This window comes from Cajanus cajan, chromosome 1 (genome assembly GCF_000230855.2).
Source record: "Cajanus cajan strain Asha chromosome 1, NIPB_CcT2T_4, whole genome shotgun sequence".
NCBI classification, from domain to species: domain Eukaryota; kingdom Viridiplantae; phylum Streptophyta; class Magnoliopsida; order Fabales; family Fabaceae; genus Cajanus; species Cajanus cajan.
This window is the reverse complement of record NC_138517.1, coordinates 78350533-78367005: the sequence shown is the minus strand read 5'-3', so window position 1 is coordinate 78367005 and position 16473 is coordinate 78350533. Positions and strand designations below refer to the sequence as shown.

At 36.1% G+C, this 16473-nt stretch overlaps 4 protein-coding genes across 5 annotated transcripts; 1 reads left to right on the top strand and 3 right to left on the bottom strand.

Moving 5' to 3' along the window:
• Window positions 1-912: 912 nt before the first annotated feature.
• Window positions 913-1368, bottom strand: LOC145955838 (uncharacterized). Its single transcript, XM_083071055.1, has one exon. The coding sequence runs from the start codon at window positions 1366-1368 to the stop codon at window positions 913-915; it is 456 nt and encodes a 151-aa protein (XP_082927181.1).
• A 1202-nt stretch (window positions 1369-2570) lies between these two features.
• On the bottom strand, window positions 2571-5261 carry LOC145955829 (uncharacterized). Its single transcript, XM_083071049.1, has one exon. The coding sequence runs from the start codon at window positions 5259-5261 to the stop codon at window positions 2571-2573; it is 2691 nt and encodes an 896-aa protein (XP_082927175.1).
• Window positions 5262-6887: 1626 nt separating this feature from the next.
• Window positions 6888-8236, top strand: LOC109804397 (cell wall / vacuolar inhibitor of fructosidase 1). Its single transcript, XM_020366213.3, has one exon. The coding sequence runs from the start codon at window positions 7063-7065 to the stop codon at window positions 7627-7629; it is 567 nt and encodes a 188-aa protein (XP_020221802.1). The 5' UTR covers window positions 6888-7062; the 3' UTR covers window positions 7630-8236.
• Window positions 8237-9746: 1510 nt separating this feature from the next.
• On the bottom strand, window positions 9747-13239 carry LOC109804507 (uncharacterized). Of its 2 annotated transcripts, none has more exons than XM_020366353.3 (4): window positions 13021-13239; window positions 11639-12535; window positions 10780-10924; window positions 9747-10448 (listed from the first exon to the last, which is right to left on the bottom strand). In XM_020366353.3, the coding sequence occupies exons 2-4, from the start codon at window positions 12180-12182 to the stop codon at window positions 10388-10390; spliced, it is 750 nt and encodes a 249-aa protein (XP_020221942.1). In that variant the 5' UTR covers window positions 12183-12535; window positions 13021-13239; the 3' UTR covers window positions 9747-10387. The 2 variants fall into 2 exon arrangements, with proteins under 2 accessions (XP_020221942.1, XP_082919550.1); XM_083063424.1 differs by lacking the exon at window positions 13021-13239 and adding an exon at window positions 12891-12995.
• Window positions 13240-16473: the final 3234 nt, after the last annotated feature.

Here is a 16473-nt window from a genome sequence, read left to right as displayed (position 1 = left end):
GAGCTCTTCTAGTTTATATGCTCCATTATGAAGGTTATGTCGGATCCGGAATGAGCCATCCCAATTGGACGCCAGCTTGCCTTCTCCAGGGTTTCATCTTGCCGATCCTTGTACTCGCCACACAAGGTCTCCTTCCTGAAACTCCCTCTTAGTGAGTGCCGAGTTGAATCGTCTAGCCATTCGCTGCTTGCAAGCTTCGGCCATGATCTGTGCTTTGGTACGAATTTCATCGACCATGTCTATTTCGGCTCGGAGGGATGCCTCATTGCAGTTCTCCTCGAAGTATTGTCGCTGAAAAGATGGTTCCCCAACTTCAACGGGGATCATGGCATCAGTACCATATGTCAACCGAAAGGGGGTCTCCTTTGTCGTGGACTGAGGAGTGCACCGATAGGCCCATAGGACCTCCGTCAGTTCTTCGGCCCAAGCTCCTTTAGCATCTCCTAATCTCTTTTTTAACTCTGTGAGGATCACTTTATTGGCTGCTTCGGCTTGACCATTTGATTGTGGATGTTCAACCGATGTGAACCGATGTTTGATGTCGAGGTCTTGGATGAATCGGTTGAGTTTTTGATCGGTGAATTGGAGACCATTGTCAATTACAAGGGCGTAAGGGATGCCGAAGCGAGTTATAATGTTTTTCCACAAGAACTTCTGAACATTGGCTGCTGTGATGTTGGCCAGTGGTTCGGCCTCGACCCACTTTGTGAAATAATCTACTGCGACGAATAAAAACTTGCATTGTCCTTTAGCTATTGGGAACGGTCCAAGTATATCCATTCCCCACATTGCGAACGGCCAAGGCGAGCTAATGCTATGTAGTTCTTCGGCCGAGGCATGGATAAGGTTGCCGTGTCTTTGGCATGAAAGACAACGCTTGACGAACTGCATGCAATCGCTTTTGAGAGTTGGCTAGAAAAAGCCTGCTCTAAGCACCTTCATATCTAACGTCCTTCCCCCCGAGTGAGATCCGCATATACCTTCATAAACTTCTCTCAGAACATAATCCGCTTGTGCAGAATCGATGCATTTCAAAAGAGGTACCGAGAAACCCCTACGATATAACTGTCCACCAACAACTGAATACCTGACAGCTTGTGTTCGGAGTTTTTTGGCGGCCGAAGGGTCGGATGGTTCTTTTCCAAGTTCAATGTAATTCATCATTTCAGTGATCCAAGTCTGGGGAGGCTCTTCGGCCATCAAACATTCAATCGGTGTGATGCTCGGGGTGGTGAGGTCAAGGTGGAGTGTAGTTCTTAGCTGTCCCGGTTTTCGGCTGCTACTAGCCAATCGAGCTAGTTGATCAGCTATTTCGTTGTGTTCTCTCGACGTATGTTTTACTTGCACTTCGTCGAAATGGTCACGCATTCTCCGAAACAAGTGATAATATTTCAATAAGTTAGGGTCTTTTACCTGAAAATTGTCATTGACTTGTTCCGATACAACTTTTGAGTCTGTCCAGCATACCACTCGCCGAGCTCTGATTTCTTGCACAAGTCTCAAACCGGCCAGCAATGCCTCGTACTCGGCCTAGTTATTTGAGGTTTTGAACGCAAACCGTAAAGATTGCTCGAGTATTAGCCCAGTTTGTGCTTGCAGGATTATTCCCGCTCCACTGCCCTGGTTGTTCGAAGAACCATCAACATGCATCGTCCATAAGTCACTGACAAAATGGCCTTGCGGCTGCAACTCATTGACAAAATCTGCTAGGCATTGCGCTTTAATCGGTCCCCTTGGTTCAAATGACAAATCGAACTCTGAAAGTTCGATTGTCCATGCCATCATGCGTCCGGCTAGTTCAAGTTTGCGCAAAACCTTGGCGATGGGGTAATCGGTGCGAACTATTATACGGTGGCTCTGAAAGTATTGTCGAAGGCGTCGGGCCGTGTGGACTAGCCCGAGCCTACTTTTTCAAGAAGTTGATATCTTGTTTCGGAGTCCTGGAGCATCCTACTGATGAAGTACACAGGCTGCTGTACTTCCTTTTCTTGCACTAACACGACACTGATTGCTTCGTCCGACACACACAAGTATACAATTATGTTTGCCTGAGGATCGGGTTTTGAGAGGATTGGAGGGGATCTGAGGCGTTGCTTTAACATCTGAAATGCTTCTTCACAATCGGCCGACCATTCAAACTTTACCTTTTTTAACAGCCTAATGATAGGCTTTGCCGTTTCAGCTAGGCATGGCAGGATCCTTGACAAGGATGTGAGCCGTCCGGCTAACCGTTGCACCTCTTTAAGGTTTTGGGGGCTTCTCATGCCGACGATTGCTTGGCATTTGTCAGGATTGGCTTCGATGCCTCTGGCTGATAGCATGAAGCCGAGAAACTTACCCCCGGAAACGCCGAATACACACTTCTCTGGATTCAATCGCATATCATGTCTACGAAGTTGTTGAAATACTTCTGCAAGGTCAGATAGGTGCCGATCAAGGTATTCGGATTTGACGACCATATCGTCGACGTATACTTCCATATTTTTTCCAATTTGATTTCGAAAGACCTTATTCATCAACCTTTGATATGTGGCTCCAACGTTCTTCAATCCGAAAGGCATCACCTGATATCAATAATTGGCCGAATCGGTAACAAAAGCTGTTTTTTCCTCATCGCCGGGGTGCATGCGTATTTGATTGTATCCGGAGTACGCGTCAAGAAAAGTGAGGAATTTATGCCCTGATGCTCCGTCAACTAATCGGTCAATGTTTGGCAATGGATAAGCATCCTTGGGGCATGCTTTGTTGAGATTAGTGTAGTTAGTACACATTCTCCATTTTCCGTTCGGCTTCCTTACCATGACCACATTTGCTAGCCATGTCGTATATTGTACTTCCCGAATGAATCTTGCCTCAATCAACTTGGCTACTTCGGCTTCGACTGCTAGTTTCCTGTCGGTCCCCATCTTTCGTTTGCGTTGAGCTATGGGTCGTGCGTTGGCGCAAACAGAGAGCTTGTGGTACATGAAATGTGGGTTGATGCTAGGCATATCTGACGGTACCCATGCAAAGAGATCTTGGTTCCGGATGATTATCTTGCTTAAAGCGGAGCGGTCTCTTTCGGGAGTGCTGGCACCGATGTAAGTCACCTGAGATGGTGATGAACCTATTTGCAAAGAGATCTTGGCTTCAATTGGTTCTACATGGTCCTCTTCATTGATCCTAGGATCAAGATCCCAGTCCTGGGTTTCCGCGGATGCCGAAGGGTTTACTGCATGAACCCTTTTCGATTTTGTTTGTTTCTCTTCTTCCATAGGAGTTATTCGCAAGCTGGCATAGTAACATTCCCGCGCTGCTTTCTGATCGGCATGAATAGTAAGGATGTTTCCTTTTTCGGATGGAAACTTCATTGCCAAATGTGGCGTAGAGACGATTGCTCCCAACATGTTTAATGATGGTCGACCGAGCAAAATATTGTACGATGTGCTAGTGTTCACCACTATGTACTTCACCTGGATTTTTCTGTATTCCTGTTCATCAAAGCAAAAACGGGTAAAGAGTTTGATGTATCCCTTGGTGCTTACTCTTTCTCCAGAGAAACCTACCAGGGGATCATCATAAGGTATGAGCTCCTTCTCCGAGATACCCAATTGCTTGAAGGTGTTCCAGTATAAAATGTCTGCCGAACTGCCTTGATCGACCAATGTTTTCTTAACTATACAGTTATGAATTTCGACACTTATCACCATTGGGTCGTCTTGTACGAGATCAATGCCCTGAAAGTCAGCATTAGTGAAGATGATTGACGGTAGCCTCCGAGTTGGCTGTTTGTCGACCACGTGTATCGACCGAACGACACGCAAATGCCTCTTTTGGGCTGAGGAGGTTGAACCCCCTCCGGCGAATCCTCCTGCAATTGTGTTAATGACTCGCTTATGTGATCCTGTAGGCTCATCCTTTCTTTCACGTGACCTGCTACGTTCACGTCGGGGCCTCTCGGCGTGATCTTGCCTATGTCGATCGTTGTGTCGAGATTGGAATGAGGAGCGAGACCGAGACGAGTCTGACCGATCTACAAAATTACGAAGCTGCCCCTGCTTAATTAGATCCTCAATTTTGTCCTTCAGAGCTGCGCACTCTTCGGTAGAGTGTCCTCGATTGCGGTGATACCTGCAAGACTTGTTGGTATCGGCCCACGGCGGGGTGGCTGCTCTTTTTGGAACAGCCAACACTTCGGAGGCGAGAGCTTGCTCAAGTATCGCTGCCCGACTTGCATTCAAGGGTGTATACTGCGAGTATTTTGGTCCTCGTGTAGGTCGTTCCCGAAGTGTTATTTCTTTGTTGCGACTCCGAAATGATGACTCTCCAGGCTTTTCGATTTTATTTATGGTTTCGGCTCGGGCTTGATTCTGAAACTCTGCCAACTCCTCCATTTGCATATATTTATCAGCTCTCCTGCGTAAGTCATTCATATCTGAAGGGGGTTTTTTGCAAAGGCTATTAACAAATGGCCATGGTTTTAAAGCCGTTGTCAGATGATGAAGTGCTACGGTCGGGTTAAGATCTCGGATTTCCAAGGCTGCCTTGTTGAACCGATCCATGAAAACTCGAAGCGTCTCCTTCTTATCTTGCCGAAGACTAATCAGCGATAAAGATGTCAAGCTGTGGGGACGACTCGTTGCAAACTGCACTGTAAATTGAGACGATAAAGTATTGAATGAGTCGATCGAATTAGGGGGTAGCCGAGTGAACCAGCTCAAAGTCCTGCCTTTGAGAGATGTAGGGAAAATGCGACACAAGGCAACATCGTCCGTAGTGCTCAGGGTTACCTGCGTAAGAAAAACATCAAGATGTTCATCAGGATCAGTAGTACCATCATACTTATCAATAGGTAAAAATTTCCAATTGTCCATCAGAGGGAGCTGCATGATGGAGGGGGTAAATGGATGTCGGTGTGACCCGACAGTTGCCAAATTTGTGGGTCGGCCGACTGTGGGTAGGGCCGAAGGGAATTTTTGAGGTGCTGCAGCCGAGGCATGAGGAGCCGAGGTGTAAATTGCCTGGGATTGATACGACCTTTGAGTTTGTGTATTCATGGCTTGAGTGGGTTTCCACGATGGATCCTGATTTTTTAGTGCCTCATTTTCGGCTTTCAAGGCCGAAAGCTCCCTCGCATCCTTTTCTCGTTGCTGCTTCATTGCCTCCATCTCTTGTTTCAACAGCCGAACAGTCTTAGAGAGATCGGTTTCGTCTACCACTTCTACATGTTCTTCCTCTTCAGGTTGATGATCTCCTACGTTCGTTCTCTTAGTTATCGTCATTGCTTCGCTTAGTTGATCTTTTAGTATCGCCTCAGTTCGGCCCCACGGTGGGCGCCAAAATGTACCTGTCTGGGATACACTCGTAGTCTTCTGGGTGGTGAAGGGCCAAATGAGTACTCCAATAAAATATTCCGGTGAAGGGGTTGGTACCTGCAAAAGGCACTCCAATGCTCAAGTCAGGACATGCACGAGTATCTAGAATAATTAATGAACAGTGACGTTACCTTTTTACTTGAGCTATTTATACTGACATTTATGGACCCTGACCCCTCTAGGCCCTATGACAAGATTACCATATTAGGTAATACGCCTCTAATCAGCTTATCAATGTGATTAACTCTTAACTCTTGATTAAGGATAATTCTTGTCCCCTGATTAATGATAGTTCATATTCCATAGGTATCCAATGGCCAATCAGCCGTTGACCACCTGGTTCGGCCTTTCAGGTACCGATTGAGTGTCGGTCACCTAGTTCGGTCTTTCAGGTGCCGATCGGGTGTCGACCATATAGTGGCCGAAAGGCCTTGCCAGTACAGAAACTCTCTAGGAGGGAAGTAGACGATGATGCCAATAATTCTTGTTAGTTAGCAAGTGTCTTTTGGTGCGCTAGTTAATGATTCTGCTTTGATATTTGAAAAAACATTATAAAAAAAAGGTGTATTACATTACACGTAATCATGGGGTGGTTGTTTTAATGAATGAAATCCGAGTAGCAAAACAGTGGTCGTGGTGGTGTCGGTCTTAGGCCCTCTCTTCTTTCTTTAGTTCCAACAGAAGGGTTCAATGAAGAGAGCATAGTCTAGAAAGTTCTCAAATTTGGCATCTTGAGGTAGGGTAGGGGACATAAAAGAAGGTGTGGCATTGACCAGAAAAGCCAAGTGAATAAGACACCCGTGAACCAAGGGCCAAGTTAACTTTAAACAACGTGTAGAGCCAAGGCCATCCCATGGTTAAAAACAGCAATCACCAAACACCAAACCTCGCCATTTTTTAATGTAAAAACTAGAAAGGGCTGCAAAATTCACATAACATAGAAAAAAACACCCACAACAACATTTAGGGGTCCAACTATTTTTTCTTATTTCTAATTTTTTAACACTTCTAATGATTAAATTAACTTTAACAATCCTTTTTTTTTTTTCAAGTTCTTTTTCTCTACCACGGGTGTCTCTATTTCATTATGTTAGAGGCTAATTTTGCTCACAATTATGTGACTGTGAGTAGTTTGATGAATTTTTCTACATAACAATAATCAAATATGAATTTTTATTAAATAAATTGTTCTAATCTATCAATTTTTTTTGTTATCTAAGTTTAAAAATTAATTAATTATTCAATGTATAAAAGAAATTGTCTCTTCTCAACTTATTTTTTTAATAATTAAAAGATGGAATCCATTTACAATTCTTACTTAGTTGACTTATTTAGAAACAAAATGCTGTAAAATCAATAGCTAAATTTATTTGTAATAACAATATTAGATGATATGTGCTCTTTTCAAGTTTATACACATACCTTAATATTAAATTTCTAATCACATATTTAAATGGCATGATACTCTGAATAATTTAACTATGTTGGTAAATCCTATTGTTTTTACACTTCAATTCTTACACCTACTTTTGTATTTTTTATTTGCTTCTTTTTTTTAACCCTCTTAACATCACATTTCTCTCTGTTCTCATGTGAGGTACATACCCCCCAAGAACTAGCAAATGATCATTCTGTGAACCTAAAAATAGGAGCCAAGAAAGAGCCTAGACCATTCTCATTCCCCTACCCATCATCACAAGAGAAAAAAATGAGGAGAATCCCAAACTTGGTGTCCTCTTTTGCACTTCACATCATTCTCCTTGCTTCCACTTGTATTCCCTTCACACTCTCCCAACCGTCTGTCCCATGGAAGGAAGGGAATGGCGATTTGGCAGACCAAATATGCAAAAAGACACCCTTTTACGACCTTTGCAGCTCCATCCTGCACTCAAACCCTCTCAGTCCGAAACCTGATCTCAAAGGGGTGGCACTCTTGATGGTGAACAACATTCTGGCAAATGCAAGTGACACACTGAGTTACATTGAGGGGCTGATCAAGAGCACCTCAGACCGTGAGTTGGAGCAAGCCTTGGCCTTCTGTGCTGAGTCCTATATCCCTCTTGTCAAGTACATTCTCCCTCAAGCTGCTGATGCCATAAGCCAAGGCCGTTTTGGCTTTGCCAGTTACTGCATTTCTGATGCTCTCAAAGAAATCAATAGCTGTAACAAGAAATTCTCTGGCGCATCTCAGGCACCCTTAGGGGACAGAAACGACATTGTGCAGAAGCTCGTGGATGTGGCTTCTGCTATAATCAAATTGCTTCTTAAGGGATGATTTGTTCATCAATCTTTTCTGTTTCATTTCTTGTAGGTATACCATTTAGTTTATCTTTAAAAGCACTTTTGGTTAAAAAAATATGAAAAAAAAATGAAGTAAATTTTGCATAAACTAATATAAATTAACTAATATATAAGTTAATTTTAGCTTATAAAAATATTATTTCATTTTTTTTTCATATTTTCTCATTCTAGAAGTATTATCGAAGATGATTATCGAGTAGTTAGTAACTTAGTTCTAGTAATAGTAGTAGTCTAATTCTTATTGAATAAACACTTAGATGGTTGATTTTGTATAATGTGTGGTTCTTCCTTGAATGTGTACTTTGAAGCAGATCTTTATAAACCATACGGTTTTTGACTACCTCTATGTTTCTGCACTAACAAAGTGTTGTGTAAGATGCAAATGAATGCAGCTTTTTTATCTTTCATTCATCGATGTAATTGATAGGTGAAAGCAAGTTATCAGAGTGACCATGTTTAAGTACAGTATGTGGACAAAAATTATGCGTGGAAATAGTTTCCCAAGTAATAAACTTTCAAATGAGTAGGTAGAAGCTATAAAACTAGACAACCTATTGGAATTTGGAACATAGTAGTTTCCTAATTCTATTATGAAATTGGGATTTGAGGAAGAAATTTCTTAGCATTTGTGGAATTGAGTTTCACTCATCCAGAATTTTCTTCTAGCACATGTGTCGATGTCCTTATGAGGAAGCTTCGTATGGAAGAGGAATTTAACAAACTTTGAACGAGTAAAAATTTCTCTCTATTTTTTATTATTAAAGTTTTAAAAATATAAAATGTCACTTTCTAAAATATGCATCAGTTTCATTAATTTTATTTTATTAATTTTTCAAAAAATTTAAGAAATGAAATGAAAATGAAGAGGATCTATTTTCCTATAGAACATCATGTTCTGGGTATGTTTGTTTTTCTCACACTTTCAGTCTCATAATAATACTAATTGTCGTGTAAAAGAGAATAAGTCAAAAAATAAATATTATTTCAATTGTTAAAGTAATTTTAATTTTTTTATTATTTACATCCGTAATAATATTTTTCAGAAAGTAGTTGTGTTGATTATTCTCAACATTATTTTGTAAAAATAATTTTTTCATCAATATATTAGCTTTAGTTTTTTTGTTTTCTTGTGTATGAGACCAAGGGAGTATTATTTAAACTTTTAACCCCTAATTTTTTGGTTGATTGTGAGTCTGTCCTCCATTTATTGCATGTTCTTGAACAAAGGGAAAATAAATAGAGAATCAGAGTGCTCAGGTCCAAGGTTCAAAGTTGTTTTCTTGAATATGAACCCAAAGTTGTTTTCTTGAATTTTTATTTGGTAATTATTAAGTTATTTTTTTAAATATGAAAATATGGTTGAGTAATAACATAACTTGCTCGTGAAAATAGGGTCGTATTTGAGATATTTTTTTTCTCTTAGACGACAATAACAACAATAATAATAATAAATTAATTACTTTTGTTAATTTTTTTTTAATAAAACGTTAAATTTTCATTTCTTATTAAAAATAAATAAACAGGCAAAACACCTGCCATGAACTCTTGGATTTTTTTTATTTTTTTTATTTTATACAATTCTGATATTTTGTGAACATGAGACGGGACCTGACATGATGCAACTCCATATCCAATATGTTATATTATACTACAGTATATATTATATTAAATTATATTGTAATGCATTATTATTATATATATATATAGATTATACAAATAACAAAAATATATATAATAAATAAATAATGTAATAAATTAAATATAAATTTTAAAATATATTAAATAATATTAATTTATATATTAATTTATAATGTTATATTATTTATTATAATGAATATATTAATTTATATAATATTATCTAATTCATTAGTATAATACACATCAAACATTAGAAATGACTTAAATTTATCTCAAGTTTATCTTACTTTTATGGCATCTGCTCCTATTTTCACATCATATCTTATTATAAGAGCATCAAATCCGAAAGAGTCAAACCTCTGGGGAAACATTTAGTAATCATCCTTATTTCTAGCCATTGATTTAAAACAGCCACAAATGTGTACCTACTATAAGCATGTTAAACGCCTCCGATTCAATGTTCAATTTATCTTAATTTCTTTTCAGGATCCCAAATGAAGCAATGTCACATGTTCATGCTAATAAAAGTCAAAATTGGCATCATATCTGACAATATCGAGAGCCACATCTGACACCTTATTCTTAATTGGAAATTCAGAGTGCCACACGCCTCAATGGTTATCCTGAATGAGAATTTTCCTTTCTGGCGAGAAAAGTAATTGATGAAGCCCCTTTATTCTGAAATGTGCTTAATGTACGTAAAATATTAGTAACAAAAAGCACATTATTACATACCAGTTGTCTTAATTAAAGCGGTGACAAAAAAGACACCTGAACATGATAAATAGAATCATAGCTTGTGGGCTTCAAAAGCAAAATCTCCAACTCAAATTCTCATCCAGCGTAGGCAACCAAAAGTTGCTGAAGAGGTGAAAAGTAACAACACGTGTTGAGCAAGACAATGAAGAAGCTAGCAGCACTGTTACGGTAATTTAACTCACCCCCAACTTTGATTTAATATACATAAGGGGATAAATTACCAACAAATAAAGAAATATATATCGTGAAAGTCAAGACTAAGGGCTTGAAGGAGTAGCATGAGAATCTCGTCGTTAAATACAGGCATTGATATTATTTCTCATAATAAAAGTGCATTAACCTGAATCTCTCATAGGTTTTTCAGGCAAATCAGAACCTGCTACCTGCTGTACAAAACTGCAAGGTGCCAATAACATGAATTAGCAAAATTGATATTAGGCAAATTTTTAACTAATAATGTATTTAAAGTTAACTTCTGCAAAAAATATTTCTAAGGGAAAAAAATAGGGAGAAAAAAATGAAATATATCTTCTCCATAACCTAGAATTAGCTAAAAGATATAGCTTCTTCAAAAAATTACTAGTTTTAGTTTAGAAAGAAGTTTATTTCACTTCTTTATATTTTTCTTTCCATAAGTACATCTGAAGAAGTTTATCCACATACATTTAGGAAACAAATGAGCAAAAGGAGAGGTTCAATGTGTTGTGTGGCGTGCATTTGAACTTACTTATGAGACTCTGAACCAGGAGCATTTGAGTTACTTGCAGAAGGATTGGGTTGGAACTCAATCGAAATTAAACCACCCTCTGATCCCCCTGCAGATACAGGAGATCCCTGGAAACTTACCACTGAGGTTTTTCCAGATGACATGCCTGCAAAAGGAACTTCTAATTAAAACAAAAATGATTAAGCTAAAATGTTGAAACTTGTCAGCATATGAAAGAATTAAGACCATTGGGATTATTTTGATCCCATCTTGCATACTACATGCATACCTTATAATTTAAACCAAAAGTAACAGGTGAATGATTGATAAAATTATGAGAATTTATAGACCATAAAAGGTAAACATAGTTAAGATATTATCAAAATATTGATGAAAGGAAACTGAACCACGGGGAACCATCTTGCAGCATAATTGCAATCCTTTATGCCCACAATTGTGAACACATCAAAGAAAAAAGGGGAGTTTGATCCGGAAAGAGAAAGCAAAACCGTGATCAGTTGATCATAAATCTCTAAGCAGCTTGTTGGAAAAAGTGAGCTATTTATAGCAAATTGTCTCAGAAAGAGTCAAATAAGAGCTCTATAGCGCATGTGAAAATTTCCTAGTAAACATGTCCAAGCAGTTCAGATTCCATAATATTTGAATCAATCCCATATTCTAGTAAGTTAACGATCCTATCAATTTCTGACAGAACAGTGTGTTTTAAAATGAAAGCTTTATGACAATTCACCAACCATAGTACTTATTTCAAAATTTGGAATGAAAATGCTAAATCCCTACATGTTGTAATGCGCAAGATTATAAATAAAATGCCACATGAGTGACAAATTTCAAAATCTACTTTAATCCCAAATGTTACCTTGGAATATTATGACAACAAAGAAGACAATAGTGAACAGCAAAGCCAGAATGCTGCTGGTATTGGAAGATGGTGCTGATGCCTTAGCAATCTTCATCTTCTTCAAGGCTTTCATACGCTCTATCCTCGCGCGTTTCAACATGGCAAGTTCAGATAACTCCTTGATTAGCTTATGGTCAGCTGCATCCAATGTCGGAGCTTGTGGAGGTCTTGGAGGCTTGGGAGCCTTTTTACAGGCCTTTTTCCGTTTGTCCTTCCCCGCCGGCGTACGATTCGCCGAATCCTTCCCCACCATTGGCTTGTTTGTTACTTTCATCAAATCCGCAGAAACTTCCCTTAAATTTGATTCATTGCAGCATAAATTTGTCCCTTCATCACCTTTAACAGAACCTCCTACAAACCCAGAAGAAACCTTAGCAAATAATGTCTTTCCTGGTTTTGCACCACCAGGAGTAGAGACTCTCTTTGAATTATCTCCAATTAGTGGCAATCCACTTTCAAGATCAACTTCAGTATCCCTATCCTTTGCACTTCTATGATCCATCTCAAACCCTAATCCAACTTCTCCCTGCTTGTTATTCTATAAATCTTCCACTAATTGCCCTCAGAGACCTAATCCTTGAACTCAACCCATCATACAAAATGACCTCCTCAAAGGATGTTATGCACAAAGGGTCTAATTGAAACCATAAATCGTCAATAAGACAACTTGCAATACAACTCAACCCCAATTAAGACCCCTTTTATAGTTATATGATTGCACATTAGACAAATCCAGACAATAATAAAGTACTCATTAACCGCCAAAACTTTTTCTTTCCCTTCCTAGGCTCTATTTTACCACAACCCTTCCGAAAGCAAACAAAAAATAAATGTAATCCCAGGAACAGACTGACCCTGCATCACAATTACAGAAAAAATTCAATCAGTTGAGCCTAACCTATAAACATAATTAACGATCTTACTTTTCCCTTTAAAATTTATAAGGGCATGGAAAAGTAAACCAAATGATACAACTTTAAGCTCCCAAAAGCCACTATTCGAATTTCAAACCTTTAAACAAAACAGACAAAAAAAAATAATCAAGTCTTGAGATAAAAAGGAAGAAACATAAAAGTAAAACCCTTTAGGACAAAAAATAGTTGGAGGTAATCAAAGTAAGGAAAACACATAAATGGTTCTAAGCCAGGAAAGAAACAAGGCCAACACATAACAAAATAACCCCAGAAAAAGTATATTTATACAATGATACCTGCATCAACATTAAAAAACATAAAGGATTAAAAAATGGGCAGCCACGAAACCGAGAAAAGTCAACAACTTTAAACTAGTCTCGGGCCTTAGAATAAGAATAAAACATAAAGAAGAAAAAAAGGGGGTACCTTTGCCGGAAGGGGAAGGAAGGGCAGATCCAATGGTGGAAGAGTTTGTAATTACAGGGAGCGAGGGATAAGGGTAGGAAAAAGACTATAGATAGATAACAACATAACAGGGAAAGGGAACCAAATTTACAGGAAAGTAGAGATTTGTTCAAACAAAGATCCCTCTCTCATGATTTCATGGTATGTGCTGTCTTCAAAAACGGCATATTTATAGAGGCAAAGATTGAGGAGGTGATGTAGCTATTATAGACAACACTTGTCGACAGTTGGCAACTCCCAATTTCACACCGTGGCCCCTCCCATGTACTGTTTTCTGTCCTTTTATTTTCCACTTTTTTCCCACTCATGCTTGCTTGTTATCGTTATGTTGTTGTTATATCACTTTTTGAATCTGTATGGTAAAATTAATTTTGAATTCTTTCATGTTATCTTTATCTTCCTATAATATTTCCTTACAGTCTTATTTATTTTATACGGTATTTTTTTGTGTGTCTTAGAATATTAAATATATTTACTTTTTATTTAAAACTTTTTATAAAATATTGGGAAAGTTTGTACAAGAGTACAACTTATGCGTGTACTTAAGTTAGTAATGCATGTTTCTAATCTAATTAAAAATAGGATTATTATATTAGCACATTTTTAAATCACATTATCTGTATAATTGAAATATAATTAAAAATTATTCAATTTTATAATAAATGTTTTAAAATTTCATCTACTTTAATTACTTAAAATAAATCATTTGGAAATAGTATAATTAAATTAAATTTTAAAAAAACTAAAAGTATAATTTAAAAAAATAATGAATAAAAATATATGATCACAATTTCAAATATGTCTATTCTAAATATTAGAGTTTGTGTTAAAGACTTAAACGAAAGTAATACACATTCATGCTAAACTCAAGAGCCAACATTAATTGATATAAGTGATAATTACTTATGTTTCTCAATTAAGATGTTTAGGGTTTGAATTTTGACCTTGAGTATGGAATTACATTATGTTGGGAGAAGAATATCCTATCTTGTGTGTTCATGGCTTTCAATGGAGACCAATTTGTTTCTAATGGTAAATACTTTGTATCATTGTCATAGTTATCACAAAAAGAAGAAGATTAACATCTAGATCATATTATTGATACAAAATATTCATCAACAAAATATATAATTAATCTCCATTAGAGAATTTGAGTGATTACCCTGATATCTTGTTTAAGTTATCTGAATTCAATACCACTCAAATTTACGATTTGTTAAAATAAATTCTTACATATAACCCTTTTTAAAATATAAATATTTAATGTAAAATTAATTAATTAACTAATTAAAAATGACATGTTTTATGATATTAAACAAATAATATATAATGTTAACAATTTTTTTTAAAATATACTATACTTTTGCTCAATTCATCTCTATACTATCATTTATTATAAAATCAACATATAAATAATTTTAAGAAAAAAATTATACATTTTCAAACAAGATCAAAACATGATAAACCAAACTTAAAAAATTCTATATAACAAAAACATATATATTTTTTATTTATAAATATAATACATAAAAGGTCAATAATAAAAATTTAGAATCATATTGTTTCGATACAAAGATGTGTAGATAAAAGGAAATTTTATTTTTTAAAAATAATATAAAAAATTTGTAATTATATAATTTTAGAAAAATAAAATAAACCGGCCTCCCTAGGCAAGGGGTGGCAGCACTTCCGGACACACGGGGCCGGCCCGGCTAACATAAATATTTATTATTAAATTAAAAGGGCGAAGAATTCGATTCTAACGACTTCCTCAACTCAAACAAAGGTATTACATTTATCATTTATGTGTGCCACCCACGACACCATTAGTATTAAATACTTTGCCTCTCAATAAAATCAATCATTTTTAAGAATCCAAGTATAACTATTACTATAATGTTCTAAGCGTTTTAAAAAAAAAAAATGTACTAAGCGTTAATTAACATTTAATAAGATGTAAAATTTAGCTGACTTAAGATAATATTGATTAATAATAAATTACTTTAATTTTTCTCCCTCGTTATTGTGCGAGTTGAGATGACGTGAATACGTGTTTTTCAATCTTAATCTTATGATAAACAAAAAGGTTTCAACGTTATCGAGAAATATAATAATCGTAAAGAAATTAGCTTCAGGAGATTCACGAAGAAGCCACATGAAAAATGGCAGTTGAGTAGGGCCATTCGTTCCACCACGTCCACCAACTCCTTCCACAAGGCTCTACAAAATTGAATGCTTACTATATATATTTTCTTTTGTTTAAAATTTTATATGATTTTTATTAAAAGTTTTAATAAATTTAAATGATATTTATTTAATAAGAAAATGTATGTATATTCAAAAAATATGTTTAATATCACGGCTAATCCCCATAAATATAACGATTTTTTTAGTTTTTACCGAAAATTGTTGGTTTTATTTTTTATTTTTTTATTTTTTCGAAACATTTATTTTATAATGACATATATAGAAACATATCACATGTCACCTTAAAATTGTTGTTGTCGTGGTTTGTCTACAGGCATAATATCGTGTCATCACCAAATTATTATTATTATTATTATTATTTTAAAATTTAATTTTATGAGAATTAAAATAAAAAATTATAAAACAAACTAAATTTTGTTATATTCATAAAAATAAAAATAAAAACATATTTAAATTTAAAAAATATATACATATATTAAAAAAAAATAGTAATAAGATTCAGTTGTAATGACTCGACATGTTGTTATACTTATTACAAAAATTCACGACAAAGCGAAAGTTAAAAGAAAACATACATAAATCATCTAGAGATCAACCTATAAAAGTAACTAATATAGTAATATTCATGCATAAGGTAAAATGTATGCAATGTACACAAGATATAAAAATCCAATATATATATTATATACACCATAGTCTAAACCATCACATAAATATCTTATAGATGGTTGATTAAGAACTTCAAAACATGACTCTATTAGAAGAGTTATACAAAACAATTCACTTCTAATGTGACTCAGCATCATCAATTCAACTAATCACCTAATCCTGTCTTACTCACATACCAAATATGGTCATCATAGTCTCAATCACAAGAAAATGAAAGGTAAACTTACAAAAGAAATAACATACAACAAGGGCAACAAAGCATATATCAACAATAGTATAACTCACAACTTAACAACATACTCAATATTTAGCAACTTCAAATTACTCAACATCTCAACATATGTGTATATTAATAGCTAATGCATCGTCATGCATGTTAACTAAGGAGATTTTCTTCAACAAAGGTGAGCAGTTTAAATGGCTTGCCCCTACCGAACCATAGTGTTAGACCTATCTTAGCTAGATTAGGTATAGTACAATGTTAGGCCTTAAAAAGAGTCAGGTATAGACAACTTAGTTTGATTTCTTAGGTTTGTC